The sequence below is a fragment of the Pygocentrus nattereri genome, chromosome 28 (assembly GCF_015220715.1).
Source record: "Pygocentrus nattereri isolate fPygNat1 chromosome 28, fPygNat1.pri, whole genome shotgun sequence".
NCBI lineage: Eukaryota > Metazoa > Chordata > Actinopteri > Characiformes > Serrasalmidae > Pygocentrus > Pygocentrus nattereri.
Genome location: NC_051238.1, coordinates 3034311 through 3050604, shown reverse-complemented (window position 1 = coordinate 3050604; position 16294 = coordinate 3034311). Strand labels below are relative to the sequence as shown.

The 16294-nt window shown below is 43.2% G+C and overlaps 1 protein-coding gene across 6 annotated transcripts in view; it reads right to left on the bottom strand.

Annotated features, from left to right (window-relative positions):
- LOC108411859 (voltage-dependent R-type calcium channel subunit alpha-1E) overlaps positions 1–16294 on the bottom strand; it is a 296188-nt gene that overhangs the window by 30112 nt on the left and 249782 nt on the right. For all 6 annotated transcript variants that reach the window (XM_037535798.1, XM_037535799.1, XM_037535797.1 and 3 more), the window contains 8 exons: positions 15647–15743; positions 15228–15388; positions 13856–13993; positions 13003–13204; positions 10995–11159; positions 9012–9122; positions 5098–5178; positions 439–555 (listed from right to left, as the gene is read on the bottom strand). In XM_037535798.1, the coding sequence (XP_037391695.1) occupies positions 439–555; positions 5098–5178; positions 9012–9122; positions 10995–11159; positions 13003–13204; positions 13856–13993; positions 15228–15388; positions 15647–15743 (1072 nt within the window). The remainder of the gene's footprint in view (positions 1–438; positions 556–5097; positions 5179–9011; positions 9123–10994; positions 11160–13002; positions 13205–13855; positions 13994–15227; positions 15389–15646; positions 15744–16294) is intronic.

Below are 16294 nucleotides of genomic sequence, written 5' to 3'. Positions count from 1 at the left end.
CTGGGCTTCATTGCTTAGGATGCTGCCCCCGCGACCCGAACCCCGGAGAAGCGGAAGATAATGGATGGATGGATGGATGGATGGATGGATGGGATGGATGGATGGATGGATATTTCCAATTTGAGAATGGCTATGAAAGAAGGCAATATGCTACAATATTTTCTTTTATGAAATGTGCTATAATGTTCTTTTATTTCACAAAGCAACTATTGTGCATCTCATTTCAGCATTAAAACTGCCTCAAAATGACCAGAAGAAAAAGTGTGCACAAGTTGTTGTGGTGGTCAACAAACGTTCAACATTCTGTAGGCCATCCCTCCATGCCTAATAACACCCCTGTACCCTGGTAAAATCACAGTAACCAGAACTCTCTAGTCAAAAATGGTCAAACATGCTCATGCATGGTCATAATAAAAGCCAGACGAAATGTAGACTGACCTTGAAGGACTGGACGAAGGTCCAGAGTAAGATCCGGATGGTGTAACCCTGCCTCAGCAGCTTTATCAGCCGAGCAGCTCGGAACAGCTTCAGGAAGCTCATGTTAAAAGATGCAGACTGGAAAAAACAAACAGTACACATGAAACACAAACATAAACACATAAATCATGTTCTAATTTCTTATATATGTTCCATTTAACTAATGCAATGGTGGTACAACGCTCCACTAAGAAAGCACTACAATGGAAATTACCACCCTGAAACCACACAATCCAGGATATTCCGAATTTTCCTTATGTGCATCTACAGCTGGACATCATGTGAAGAAAAGTGATTCTATTGGTTCATTCATTGCATTGATTTCCAATAATAGGGTAAGTCGTGTTGCAATAAAAATGAAGAAAATGAATATGAAAACGTTTAATCTGACAGTGCCAATGCGATTTGCAGTAGAAAGACTTGGATATAAGGCCCTAAACTAAGAGTTATCCAAGCAACACTTGCATGTGCTGATCATCCTGTCATTATGTAGTCTCTGGTAGATGATGTCATAAAATTTAATCTAAAAGCAAACAAGGATTTTGGTCCGATTTATTGAGCAAACTGCTTTCTACATGAACATCTAATACACTGCCTTTGGTCAGGATGTAACTCAGATACTTACTGACACTTCAGGTAAAGAACATTTTCACAGAAACAGAAAAGCATGGTTTACTGTCTTCTTCTCCATAGATGGGGGATGCTTTACTCACTACAGAGTTCCAGACTGCCAACTTCATATTAATGCCCATGATGCCTCACCCATGATGATCCAACAAGCCCATATAGCTGTGATAGTCAGGTGTCCATAGACCTTTGGTCATATAGTGTATTCTGTATGTTTTGGTCAGACTGCAGCAGACAGGGTGACGAGTTTTACTCAGAGGTTGAGTTTTGACAAGAAAACAGAACAAATAAAGAAAAACAAAATTGAAAACATCTACATTACCACTAATGCGGTCTTTTAAATCAGAGCTCATGCTTGCTCGTGGCTCTCCATGGCTCATGGAGCTCTGAGCTGAAGAAGACCCTCAAACTCTGCCACACACTTTTTTTTTTTTTTTTTAGCAGAATGGGCTGTTAGCCACTGTCTTCATCTTTGAGTTGCACTGGCATTAACTTTGTCTACTCAATGAACCCGTTTCTGTGTTAAACAGCAGCATATCGGACTTGATGTAAATTTGAACAGTGAGATCAAATAGGGCTCGGCGATAAAACAACGATAATTATCGCAATATAACTTTCCTCAATAGAATTATAACAAATGTTCGATAAATGTTCGATATATTACAGCATTCTCATGTTACGGGACGGCGGGGAGGTGGACCCAAGCTCAGAACTGAAAGCCAGTGAGGGAAAAAAGGGGATTTATTGGGGCAATGGAGCTATTTTGTGACATTATAAATGGGTTAACCCAGAGCCGGGCTCGAACCACCACTGTACCGACGGTCCGTGGCGTTACCGCTGCGCCACCGAGGCGCACAGGTGGCGTTGAAACCCTATAAGGCAGGGGAATAAAAAAGGTGGGAACGTTAAACAAAGGAACACTAGAACCAGCGTGCTCGAACTAAGGCTGAGTTAGAAAGGAGAAATAAAAGATAGTGAGAACGCAAAAGACACTTCCACCGTAATTATGACGGGAAGGCAGATTTTATACTTCCCTTCACGTGTTTGCAATCACCTTTTGCATAGCTTGGATTTTTTTTTTTCTTTTTGAGTAATTTGGGGGCAGTTACTCTCTCGTTATTTCCAGCCCTTTTCTTCCCTCTTTTTATTTTTTGGGGCGATTTCTTTTCTCAGCCCTCTTTTTCTGTCGTTTTGGTTTTGGGTTTCATTTCGTTTCTTTTCTTTTCAAAGACTAAGTACCGTACCGGTCACCCCTCTACAAAGGTGTGACAAACGCTGCCGTTTGCCGCAGCCTTAAGTAGGGGAGCCCGCAGGTGTAGCAAGGGAGCCTGATTAGACTGTGGCTCCTCGCCACTGTCGCCCTCTGCTGGCAGCAGGCTGGACCAGCTGGACTCTTACATCTCACACTTCCACGTTTAGTGACAGCCACGGCATTTTCTACTGCAAAGAAAGCAACACTACTCTGCTGTCACCACAAGAGGGCGCACTTCTGAGTTTTTCAATATGATTAGAGAGAGAGGAGGCGACAAATAAAAAAAATGGGCTGCAAAATGTACTTTAGCAACGTCTGAAACATGGAGTTAAACGTTTCCTGTTTGAGTGGAGCGACAGGTGATCTGTTCTCCTGTGACCAAGCGTGAGTGACGAGATCAGTGGCGTAACTGATCTACTGATGTCCTCCAGTGAACTCACCTCTGTACTAACGTCCTAACAAGCATTAGCAGCACTAAATCATGTCTGCTCCTCACGATTACAGCCCTCTTACAGCGCTCAGTCATATTTTAGTATTAGTGCATTCCCAAGCAACGAAATGTGAGTTACAGCCCTGATTTAAATGAAAGTAAACTGAGGAAGCTGTGAGGCATTGGAGCGCGGGAGAACACCACCTTCCCAGGCTGGCTGTTTTTAGCAGCTGGCTAACTTGAAGCAGCTCCGCCACGGTAAACTGATGGTACTGTAGATCAAACAAGACAAAACCGCGCTGATTTCAGTTTAAACACACATGGAGGGACGACTCGGTTTGTCTGGTGTGAGAATCACACTGCAGTTAATGCTTTTACTCAGCGAGGGTCAGATACAGTACATTGCAGCCCTCCAACACTATGACAGGACAGAGAAACCCAGTCGTCTGCTAGCTGCTGTCTGAAAACTGTGATATGCTCTGACACGGATGTGGAAGGAGTGATGGCAGTAAGGCGGTGTGATCCATCACTGACCTACCCATCCAGATCATGTTTGCTGTTCGTACTAAGTCGACGATGTTGAGGAACTAAACAGTTTAGCGCTGGTTTTGGCCACTTGCTTAGCATTTGTGATGGGATAGCCAAGCGCTCATCACCAGACAGCTAAAATATTTGTTTTCTTACTTAAATCATGACTATTACAAAAACTGCGGCCATGCTTTTCCAGCTGGTAAAAACAGCTCTGACACTTTCTCCCCCTGTCCCGTGACAGATCTGTGACATGTTCCACTGGTTGGTGAGTGTTTGTCATGTTCTGACCATAAAGGGTAGTTCAAAGTAGCAAATGACCACTCAGGAGCAAAAATCAGCCTTCAAAATTGCAAGTAATAACGACTCGACTTTTATTGCAAAATGTATCGATACTGAACGGTATAATTTTTTTTTATCATAAGTTCAAATTGCATGTGTTTTTTTTCCTATTCTTAATTTTTTTTCTGTATGGCTCTCATGACAACCAACCCATTAAAATCCCAGGGCTTTTTCATACTAAGGCTAATTATTCCACAACTACAGGACCTTCAATGCAAACTGGATGATGGGCCCTGGCCTGCGAAGAGGTTAAATTAAAATTAAGGACAAAAAACCTGATGCACTCTTCCCTGTGCAACAGCAGAGCAGTGACCTACACTCATATCTCCCAGGACAATTCATTACTGGGTGTTTAAATGATGTAAAAACACAGATCGGGGCACAGAACACTCACTCATTCGAAAAAGGAATGAAAAGACAACACAATCTTTCTACTGATTTAATGGTCGTCATTGATAATGAAATAGACGGCGTGGCTATTTCAAAAGTTTATGGACACCTGCTCATCCAATGTTTCTTCCAAATTCAGGAGAATATAAAAGGAGTCTTTCCTCCTTTGCTGCAGGAATCGTCTCTATGGTTCTGGGAAGGCTTTACACTAGATGTTGGATGATTGCTGTGAAGAGTTGATTGAGCATTAGTGAGGTGAGGTACTGATGTTGGATGGTCAGTTCAAAGGTCCTGACTCCTTCACTCCAGAGAACACAGCTCCACTGCTCCACAACCCAGAGCTGGGGGGCTTTATACCCCTCTAACGCATGCTTGGCATTGGGAATGGTGACGTTAGGCTCATGTACGGCTGCTCCAGAGCATCCTGTTCTATTATCAATACTTTTCGATAGAGCCTATACAAGCTGTTCGTGGATTTGAACTCCTGTGTCAGCAATGGATGCAGCTGAAGTCACTAATAAGGTGTGTCCACAAACCTTTGGACATGTAGAGCATATATTTTGGGAGACCCAAGCATCACTTTATTCAGCCTGTGCAGAAAGCTTTTCACTAAAACAGGCACTACACGTTCTGAATGCTACCAACTAAACATGAAAAAGTTTCTACGTGTGGTTGGCTATGAAACCACACCAACAAAACAAAGGCACACAAATCCTGAAAAGCGGCGTTGTGGCAGAAGCACGCTTGTATCTTTGGTGTTTGCAAGGGTGAAATTGAGCTCCTGGACTTCAACAGCATGTCAAATCAATTTTAGCACTCAAACAAGGGTGAAAAAAGGTCTAGGAACTGATTAAAAACAGCACAGATGTCTGATGTTAATGGGTTCTGACCACAGGATAATAAAAGAAACAGACACCCATCGATCCCTGAGAGGAAGAAGGGAATCAATGCCGGTTTGAGGAATGCACTGTGTGGTGACACCTTCAATATTTTAAAATGAGTCACAGGCTCTAAATCACTCTCAAAAACACAGAACATCATCCACGGTTACCTGCAGCTCCACCACGATTTCAGTGATGCTCCCCAGGACTGTGATGAAGTCAAAAATATTCCACGTGTCCCTGAAGTAATTCTGGAAGACAATGAGATTTGATGGTGAAATTAAGACATTTTCCCCTGTTTAACAACAAAGGCAGGTTTGGTTTCTTAAGTTTAGTTTCAGCACTGGAGCTATGAGGCTGACACAGATAACATGGAACCTTATACCTCACCAATGAGCATAGTGCTAACTGCATCATCTCACACTTGCCACTTACACTGATCAGGCGTAACATTATGAGCACCTTGTTTCTGCGCTCACTGTCCACTTTATCAGCTCCACTTACTGTATAGCTGCACTCTGTAGTTCTACAGTTACAGACTGTAGTCCATCTGTTTCTCTGATACTCTGTTACCCTGTTCTTCAGTGGTCAGGACCCCCATGGACCCTCACAGAGCAGGTACTGTTTGGGTGGTGGATCATTCTCAGCACTGCAGTAACGCTGACGTGGTGGTGTTGTGTTAGTGTGTGTTGCGCTGGTCTGAGTGGATCAGACACAGCAGCGCTGCTGGAGTTTTAAACACTGTGTCCACTCACTGTCCACTCTATTAGACACTCCTACCTTGTCGGTCCACCTTGTAGATGTAAAGTCAGAGATGACAGCTCATCTGCTGCTGCACAGTCTGTGTTGGTCATCCTCAAGTCCAGGGGTGGTCAACCCGTGGCTCTTTGCCTGCACATGTGCGGCTCTTCTATTTCCAATTATATTAATTTCATTACTTGTTTGTTTGTTTTTATTACACATTTGTAGCATACGTTGTGTATTTGAGTCACCGTTTGAATATTTTCTGCGCTGGAAGAAGCCAAAGTCTGTTGCCACGGTGATGCTACACCCCCCCGCCCCTCCCCCTGCAAGGAGAACGTCGCAGCAGAACCACGTGCTGAGCCAGGCTACTAGCTACCGAACCGCCGAAACACGGCCGCGTCGGGGGAAATGTGAAGCCAAGCGAAAATATGCAGATGAGCACAGAACCTTCTTACCAGGGTGGGAGGATTTGCATTTTTTATTGAGCGGAAAGTGAAGCCGTTCTGTTTGATACGCCAAACGTCGTTATGCAATTTTAAAGCTTCCAATCTTCAGCGCCACTTCACCTCACTGCACGCCAACGTGGACCAGGAGTTTCCCAAAGGTACCGAACTGCGCGAGGACAAGCTGAACACTTTGAAACGCCAGGCAGACGAACAGACTCAGCTGTTTCAGAAGTTAACAGCACAGTCAGAAACTGTCACGCTTGCATCCCATCAACTGGCGTGGAATATCGCTCGTGCTAAAAAGCCATACAGTGAGGGGGAAATTGTGAAAAGGTGTCTCAGCGACGCCGTTTCAGTCTTATCTCCAGAAAACGAACATTTGAAACGAATGGCATCAGAGCTGCAGTCGTCCCGACGTACAGTCGAACACAGAATATCAGACCCTTCGTCACAGACAGTTCAGAAATTTCATTGCAGACCTTGATCAACACCTTCCCAGTGATTTGCCACTTCACTGCAACCTAAGGTGGCTTTCAAGAGGTAAGGTGATATCTCGTGTTTTTGAACTCGTGAACCAAGTGAAGTTGTTCCTGGAAGAAAAACACAAAGACTATCCTGAGCTTTCTGATCCCCAGTGGATTTTAGATCTGGCTTTTCTGGTGGACATGCTGCACCACTTGGACAGACTGAACCTTGATCTCCAGGGGGAATTAAAGAGCCTACCTGATCTAGTGCAGTCAGTATTTGCATTAGTCAACAAACTCCAGCTGTTTAAAACTCATCTTAAAAAGGAAGAACTAGCACATTTCCAGTCTGTGTCAAATGCAAGTGCCCAAGCAGCTGAGGTCCTAAAAGGGAGGACAGATTCCATGATGTACAGCTGAAAAGGCCACACATTACATTCCTTGTTAACCCTTTTGCTGCTGATTCAGACTGTTTGAAAGCCCCATTGGTGACAGATGAAGCTACATCTCAAATGGAGATGATTGAACTTTTTGAAGATGACAGACTCAGGTCTGTTCTGAGTGAGGGATCCTTGGAATTTTGGAAAATCGTGCCTGTGGAGAAGTATTCCAATGTAAAACAAGCTGCACTGAAGCTCCTGTCAATGTTCGGCTCAACCTGTGTCTGTGAATCAGTATTTTCCACCCTGAAACGCATGAAATCGAAGCATCGCTCTGTTCTTACTGACACACATGTGAAAGAACTGCTTCGAGTAGCACCGACTGAATACAAGCCAGATTTGAAACAGATTGTGGAAAACAAAGAATGCCAGAAGTCCCACTAAACTCATCTACATGACAGGAAGGAAAATGGGTTTAAAAACTATAAACGTTTGTGTAAATACAGCCTGTGGCCCCGAGTAGTAATGAGCATTGTTTTCTGGCTCTTTGTGTCTGAAAGGTTGGCCACCCCTGGGCTAGTCCTTCATCAGTGGTCACAGGACGCTGTTGGCTGGATATTTCTGGTTGGTGGACTGTTCTCAGTCCAGCAGCGACACTGAGGTGTTTAAAAACTCCAGCAGCTCTGCTGTGTCTGATCCACAACACACACACCACCACGGCGTCAGTGTTAGTGCAGTGCTGAGAATGACCCACCACCCAAATAGTACCTGCTCTGTGAGGGTCCATGGGGGTCCTGACCACTGAAGAACAGGGTAACAGAGTATCAGAGAAACAGATGGACTACAGTCTGTAACTGTAGAACTACAGAGTGCAGCTATACAGTAAGTGGACAGTGAGCGCAGAAACAAGGAGGCGGGTCAGGATGTCACGCCTGATCTGTGTATGTTAGCATGGCTAAAAACAGTCATTAGCAGTCATTATTTGTTAGTACTGTATAAATCTGACAAGCAGGGCAGCTTTAACGCTGATGCTTCAAACGGTCTGTCACAGAATTACAATTTAAACGCAGCCCGCAAATTATTCACATCTGACCCACCGGACACTGGGGTTCCCCAACATTAGCTCTAGAAAATCAGCTTGGACTGATGATTTTGGTGATGGAGCCAAAAACAGAGCGCAGCATGCAAGAGGCTGTTAATTAGCTAATAATGAGCTATTATTCTATTTTAGACTGACAGCTACTTAAATCTGCCTCAATGGATTCATTCAGGACGCAGCCGCTGATTCAGGCTGTCAGAAATAAGAAATGAACGGAATTATTGAACAAATGTAGTGAGAAAGCAGATTCAGCTGCTCTCCTTTTCCAGGAAAAGATAACGATTGGACAGCCCAGTGGATAACTTCACTAACATTCTGCAGGAATGCTGCTGTTATCACAATAAAAGCCCCTAAGAATTATACTGTCATGAGCTTAATTAAACACTAAATATTATAATTACTAAATATGCCTACTTTACACTACTACTATGACTAAAAATGGTCATAATTTATATTTCAAGCAGCAGCAGAGTAGTGGTGGTTTGTGTTGACAGTAAATAAACATCATAAAGGTGAATTTAAATGAGTGCCTATCGCTGTCAGAAGAAAACCTTGCATCTCCAAAATGGCAACTTTACAGGAGAAGGAAAAAACCTGCTTTATTTTTAATGGAGGTCAATGGAACCGGACGTTTTTTCGAAGTCATTTTGAGACGTTTCTTTTGATCCGTTGTTCAAGAAATTTTGACACAACGTGAAGGGTGACAGTCATTTTTAAATTGTGTCAAAAACTGAAAAATGAACAAAACTGGAGATGTGAGGTTTTCTTCCGACTGCAGCTATATGTTATGCAGTTTAAGGAATTCATATCTGAAACACAAATCTGGGCTATTTTTGTTTCAGATATGAATTCCACTGTCTTGGAGCAGACAACCTGGCTAGTGGAGTTTAAGACCTGTTCCAAAGCAGCTATAATGAAGCATGCTGTGTGTGTGTGTTGAGAACCATTCACCATAAAACCAAACGCCAAAATCTTGAGAACACACTCCACAGAGAACAGGACTGTAAACGCCGTGTTCAGGTGTTTCAGCACCGTATCATAAAGCTCAGGAGCCTGGTGGTACTGCCAGAGAGAGAGAGAGAGAGAAGGAGAGAGAGAGAGAGAGAGAGAGAGAGAGAGAGAGAGAGAGAGAGAGAAGGGGAGGGAGGGAGGGAGAGAGAGAGAGAGAGAAGGGGAGGGAGGGAGGGAGAGAGAGAGAGAGAGAGAGAGAGAGAGAGAGAGAGAGAGAGAGAGAGAGAGAGAGAGAGAAGGGGAGAGAGAGAGAGAGAGAGAGAGAGAGAGAGAGAGAGAGAGAGAGAGAGAGAGAGAGAGAGAGAGAGAGAGAGACAGGTGGGGGGGTACAGTACAAAGACATAAATATTATGCATTAACATAAAGTACACTGCAAAATATCTAGAAATGTGAGAATATTACATTTTAGAAGCTTTATCTGGGCAGTGAGCGTTTACTTGCTCAGAAAAAGACAAATTTTCGAAGAAATAAAATTATGTGCATAAAATAAGCAGTTTTTTTTTTTAACCATTTCCAAACTTTTCCTCAAGGAAACCCAGAATTTTCATTTCATAGTTTTCATCCAGTACATGGTTTGACTACACTGTCATTAATAAAGGTTCTGAGAAGGTACGTCTTTCGTTCATCAAAGTACAAACAATGTAAATGTTCCCTCAATGGTTCTACAGCAGTTTTAAGGTCTGATTCTAAGACTTAAATCAGTTTTTCCAGGTGAAAAGTTCATATTTGTACCTTTTCATAACCGAACATTTTAAAACAGAACAGTAGAATAAAAGCCTGGAGACGAGATGGGGTGTGTGAAGTCAGTACAGCTTAAAAAATACACTATATTGCCAAAAGCATTCACTCATCCATCCAAATCATTGAATTCAGGTGTTCCAGTCACTTCCATGGCCACAGGTGTATAAAGCCGAGCCCCTAGGCCTGCAGACTGCTTCTACAGACATTAGTGAAAGAATGGGTCGCTCTCAGGAGCTCAGTGAATTCCAGCGTGGTACCGTGATCGGACGCCACCTGTGCAGCAAGTCCAGTCGTGAAATTTCCTCACTACTAAATATTCCACAGTCAACTGTCAGTGGGATTATAACAAAGTGGAAGCGATTGGGAACGACAGCAGCTCAGCCACGAAGTGGTCGGCCACGTAAAATGACAGAGCGGGGTCAGCGGATGCTGAGGGGCATAGTGCACAGAGGTCACCGACTTTCTGCAGAGTCCATCACTACAGACCTCCAAACTTCATGTGGCCTTCAGATCAGCTCAAGAACAGCGTAGAGAGCTTCATGGAATGGGTTTCCATGGCCGAGCAGCTGCATCCAAGCCTTACATCACCAAGCGCAATGCAAAGCGTGGAATGCAGTGGTGTAAAGCGCCGCCAGTTGCACAGTTTTCAATTTGCCAACATGTTATCACATCAATCACTGAGCGGAAAATTGTTCCCTCTTGTAGAAGACAACAACTTCCTGGAATCTAATGTTATGACATCTCATTTACAAAAACGGTTCAGTTCAGTGAAAAAGTCTTTAACCTCTTGTTCTCCAGGGTGTATTTCGGTTTGTCCGTCTGAATTTTCATGACCAAATCGTAAGGCAAATTATTCAGTAGCTGCATTAAATAAATGTAATAAATTAATTAATAAATGTATAAATGTATATAATAAGTGTATTTATGCACACACGACGCCCAGCTTCTGAATCGAGCTTATGGAATATGAACGTTATGAAGAGTTTTAGAGGCTATGGAACCAAAATATGTCCTTCTATAGCATCACAGGTTGTTTTTCCATCACCCTTATTTTAAAAAGTGTACAATTTAGTTTTATAATGTAAACGTTGTGTGTTTCACTGTAAAGGTTCAATAGTTTCACTACACTGACCAGATTCCTGTGGCAAATCATTTAAAATGCACCTCCGTTTCGTTTCATACCTTCATCATGAGGACGATGGTGTTGAGGGCTATCATGGTCAGCACGGTGTACTCAAACGAAGGCGAAACCACAAAGTGCCACAGCCGGTACTGGAGGGTGTGGCGGTTCTGGGGCATGTAGCGGGTCAGGGGTTTGGCACTGATAGCAAAGTCAATGCAAGCTCTCTGGGCAAGAAAGAACAGGTGCAATCACTGGTTTCATTAAAACAAGCAGTTTAAAGACAAACACACAACAAGGGGTCATTTTACAAAAAGCAAACTGACCAACTGTCTTTAAAATATGCGCAGAAATAGTTGAAGCAGTAGTTCATAGGTCTGATTGTGAAATCCTCCTATTCAGCCTACAGCAGTTTAGCCCCACCCACTCACACTGAAGTTACAAGGAGTGTTTCAGCTCTCAATACATGGAAGCCAATGAGAACCGAGCTTATTTACATATATCAGTCTTGAAGGCATGTTAAAATGAAGGTAGCTTGGTAAATGGCCATGTGAACATTAACTATGACTGCTTAAGGTGCGTATAATCACACAAACATCATAAGTTTACACAAATTTACACAAGCTAAATGTTAGATATGAGCCTTTTCGATCATTGTTTTAATTACAAGGGCCCATAGTCATGTCTTGCTTATATTTTATTGGGTTTGTACCAAAAATCAGCATAATTCATCTTAACATGGCAATATTCAAGCTTCTTTTTATGCCTGAGGATTAAACAGACTGTTGTTGTTGCTGTACCTTTAAGACCAATATATGTAAACGAGCTCTGTTCTGACTGGCTGTCCTGTACTGTGACTCAATCAAAAACCAGTCCAAGTTGAAACACTCCTATTCAGTGTGACGGGGCAGATATATGTGAATGTTTTTGTACTGTGACGTCAAAAAAAAAAAATCATTAAAAATGGGCTGTTTTTGAAGCGTAATTTTCATAGATTATATATTTTTGTATAGACTATAAAGACAAAGGGTCAGAACTCAAGTCTTAAGCACAGCCATTTTGTCCTTTCAACAAAAGTCAAACCACCTTGGGAGCCACAACATTTTATTACATGTACTGACGTTGCTCTGCTTTAAGCTTCAGCTCAGTTATAGCTGCTTTTCTCGCATCTCTGGCAGGAAACATTTCCACAAAAGCGGAACAGATTTGTGTAAAATGTCGGTAAACGTTTGACTTTTTACGAGGCTGGAGTCGCTTCTCATTCGCCAGCTTCTTGTTTAAATTTTCCCGTTCCACCTTAAGTGGCGCCTGAGGTGCCAGAATGTAACTGCCACACCATTTAAGGTGGAACGGGAAAATTTGAATGAGAAGTGACTTCAGCTTTGTGACTTCTTAGTGTTTCAGATTCTCGTTGCAGATGAAACGTATCAGGAAACCAGCTGGACTGATTATAAACACTAATAAGTCTCCAGATTATCGATGTCCGTCTTAAATCTCTCTCTTTGCCGTTTCGTAGCTACTAGCTGGGCGAGACTGTTGTCTGTGTTGCTATGGTGACCAGCCGTCTACATCGCTGATCTTCAGGGTTAAAGGGTGAATCAGCAGTTCTACATTAACTCCAGCGTTTAAGACCATTTACTGTTAAACTGTGTTGAAGGATCAGCAGAGCTTTATTTTACTGTAGAGGAGGATTATTTTATTACTACCTACTGATCTGATTCAGCTGAGGAGCCACAGGGCAGCAAAAGAGCCGCATGCAGCTCTGCACGTTACCAACGACTGATATAGACTGAATGGTGTGTTTTGAAATGTTAACGTTTACATATTACATCAAACTTTTATTTACAAGAATAAACATTGTGTGATTGGTGCCTGTGTGTTCTGAGGGTTCATAAAGAGCTCAAAACATAAACGCGTTGTTGAGAAAAAGCAGCTCAGTGCAGGGGCCACATCCACTCTAGCCGCTGGTTTTCTTTGCTAAGCAATCACAAATATTCAAGATTAGTTTTTAGCGCTTCTTGTTCTGGTAATTATCTCACTGCCACTGATCTCGCGGCCTGTGTGTTGTACCTCGTTCTTCTCCAGGCTGCACTCCTCCATCATCTTATCACCCTGTTCCTGGAACGTGATGATGATGAGGGCTACAAATATATTCACAAAGAAAAAGGGGAAAACCACAAAGTAAATGACGTAAAAAATGGACATTTCCATCCGGTTCCCTCGGCTCGGACCCTGGTCTTCATCTGTCACGTCCACCGAGTGCTGCAGGACTCTAAACAGACAAACAAACAAACAAGCAACGTCAGAACAAAGAAAGAACACAGCAGCAACATACCAGATCATCCCAGCACAGCATGTTCTGGCCATCAACTTAAGGGCTTCACAGCAAAGCAGAGGTTAGAGGTAAATCAGACTAATAAAAAGGTATCCGAGTATACAATCACCCATATGTCCGGCTGGACACTGAAGGACGACTGACGGCTGAGGCTTCCTGTTACCCACTTCAGACCAGCTGCCCACGCCCCAGCTGCCACCACCTGCCTTGGACCAACTGCCCACCCTACACTGATGTTTTCATAGACTCCTAGCTGAACTACCACTAACACTACTGCTATTAATATTAGTAGTATAATAACTCTGTAGGTAGTTTGACCAGAGGAGGATGGGTCCCCCCTGGTGAGCCTGGTTCCTCCCAAGGTTTCTTCCTCAGCTCTGAGGGAGTTTTTCCTTGCCACTGTTGCCCCTGGCTTGCCCACTGGGGGGGGGGGGGGGGTTCTGTACATTCTTACAGTCCTGTTAAAACTTTGTCTTTTCCGAAATTCTGTAAAGCTGCTTTGTGACAACATCCGTTGTAAAAAGCGCTACAAATAAATTTGATTTGATTTGATCTGGCCCAGCATGAAATCCTGCTGTTCACACTTACTGGGGCCATCCTTCTCCAGTGGAGACGGTGAAGAGGGTCAGCAGAGCCCAGACCACGTTATCATAGTGAAACTCGTGTCTCTTCCACTCTCTCTTCTTCACCTCCTTCTTATCTTTATCGTAGTCGATGTAGTAGCCCCTAAACAAACACACGCACAACACACACACAGGGTCATAAAGACTCAACACAGCTCTGATCCACACAAAACAGTCCGAGCACAACAGCAAGAGCTGCAGATTCAGGAGAACAGAGTGAGAGACTTTCCACAGAACATGCACATTGGGCCTCTTTCACCAACCGTTCACAAGAAGACACTTCGGCAACACTTTCTAGGAATATCCCGTTTGTAACCGTCTATAAATGCATTCATAATATGTTATATGCGTTCATAAGGTATCATAAACATAAAGCCCCTCCCCTGAACCCCCTCTGACATCACGCTGAGCGTGAAATCACTGTGGAGTGAAGGCCTGGAGAGGGAGAGGCGGGATAGTCGAGCTGTCATTGTAATTTGTTCCCTCACTGGTTCTAACATCACATGCTAGAACCCTTCACAGTGTAACATTCAGGGTTTATAGGGATGTGGGATGTGGTTTATATTGATGTTAGTGGTGTTAGTGGTTTTAGTGGTTTATAGGGATATTAATGGCGTTAGTGGTGTTATTGGTTTTAGTGGTTTACAGGGATGTTAATAGTGTTGGTGGCTTTACTGGCGTTAGTGGTTTTATTGGTGTTAATGGTGGCAGTGGTGTAAATGGTGTTAGTGGTCTTACTAGTGTAATTCGCCTTGGCGGTAATACACTTGGTGGTGTTTACAATGCTAGTGGTATTAGTGGTGTTCGCAATATTAGTGGCTTTAGTGGTTTACAGGGATGTTAATGGAGTTAATGGCTTTGGTGGCGTTAGTGGTCTTAATAGTGTAAGTGGCCTTGGCGGTAATACCCTTGGTGTTTACAATGTTAGTGGTATTAGTGGCTTTAGTGGTTTACAGGGATGGTAACGGAGTTAATGGCTTTGCTGGTGTTAGTGGTGGTAATAGTTTTAGTGACATTAGAGGTCTTAATGGTGTTAGTGGCTTCGGTGGTGTTAGTGGTTTCAGTGGTGTGTTAGAACTCTTAAGGGTTTGCACAGTCATCGTTTTGTTCAAGGTGTAGGTGCTATTGGATTTTCATTGGTACGAGTGGTGTTAGGCGTATCAGTGATGCTAGCAGAGTTAATGGTTTTCGTATTGTCTATAGTTTTAACAGTGTTAGAGTTGTTAGTAGTGTTAGTGGTATTGGTGATTTTAGTAGTTTTAGTGGTGGTAATGGTGTTAGCGTTGTTAATAGTGTAAGACATTGCAAGGGTTTTAGTGCCTGAACTGGAAACCTACTGGCAATCTTTTTCTGTATCTTTGGATCCATCAGTGCAGTAGAAAAACTTCCCTTTAAAAAGCTGGACAGCAATGACCGCAAAGATGAACATGAAGAGCTTGTAGACGATGAGGATGTTAAAGACGTTCTTCAGAGACGTCACAACACAATCAAACACTGCCTTCAGTTAAAAAGAGGAAAGCAGAAAGAGAAAAGCTCAGTGATTCAGTCATTTATACACTACATGTTCACTTCATCTCAATACTACAAATCATTTGAACAGAATCACATCTGATACACGATGCCCAGCACATCACTGCATTTTCATATACACAGCGTCTTGATAATGAATATCAAACTAACAACATTTACTTCTTAGTTCTGTTAAAGTCTGTTTTCTTTTTTAGAAATATTTATGTCAGCCTTAGAGTGGCTTTACCTTCAGCTTGGGCAGCCTCTTAATGGTCTTCAGGGGCCGGAGAACCCGCAGCACTCTGAGAGATTTAATGGTTTTAATATCTCTCCCTTTATTGTTCCTGCAGGTTGATACAGAAATACACACAGAGTCACACTCTAGAGTCCAGACTGTCACTCACTGACACACACACACTCAGAGAGCCTGTTAACTGAGAGCCACTTAATGTATCTCATATCTGGAAAACGTCCAGGTGAGATTTGGCCACAATCCATTCACACTTAGTCACATACACTGATCAGGCATAACACTATGACCTTGTTTCTACGCTCACTGTCCACTTTATCAGCTCCACTTACTGTATAGCTGCACTCTGTAGTTCTACAGTTACAGACTGTAGTCCATCTGTTTCTCTGATACTCTGTTACCCTGTTCTTCAGTGGTCAGGACCCCCATGGACCCTCACAGAGCAGGTACTGTTTGGGTGGTGGGTCATTCTCAGCACTGCAGTAACACTGACGTGGTGGTGGTGTGTTAGTGTGTGTTGCGCTGGTCTGAGTGGATCAGACAGCAGTGCTGCTGGAGTTTTTAAACACCTCAGTGTCGCTGCTGGACTGAGAATAGTCCACCAAACAAACATATACAGCCGGCAGCGTCCTGTGGGCAGCGTAC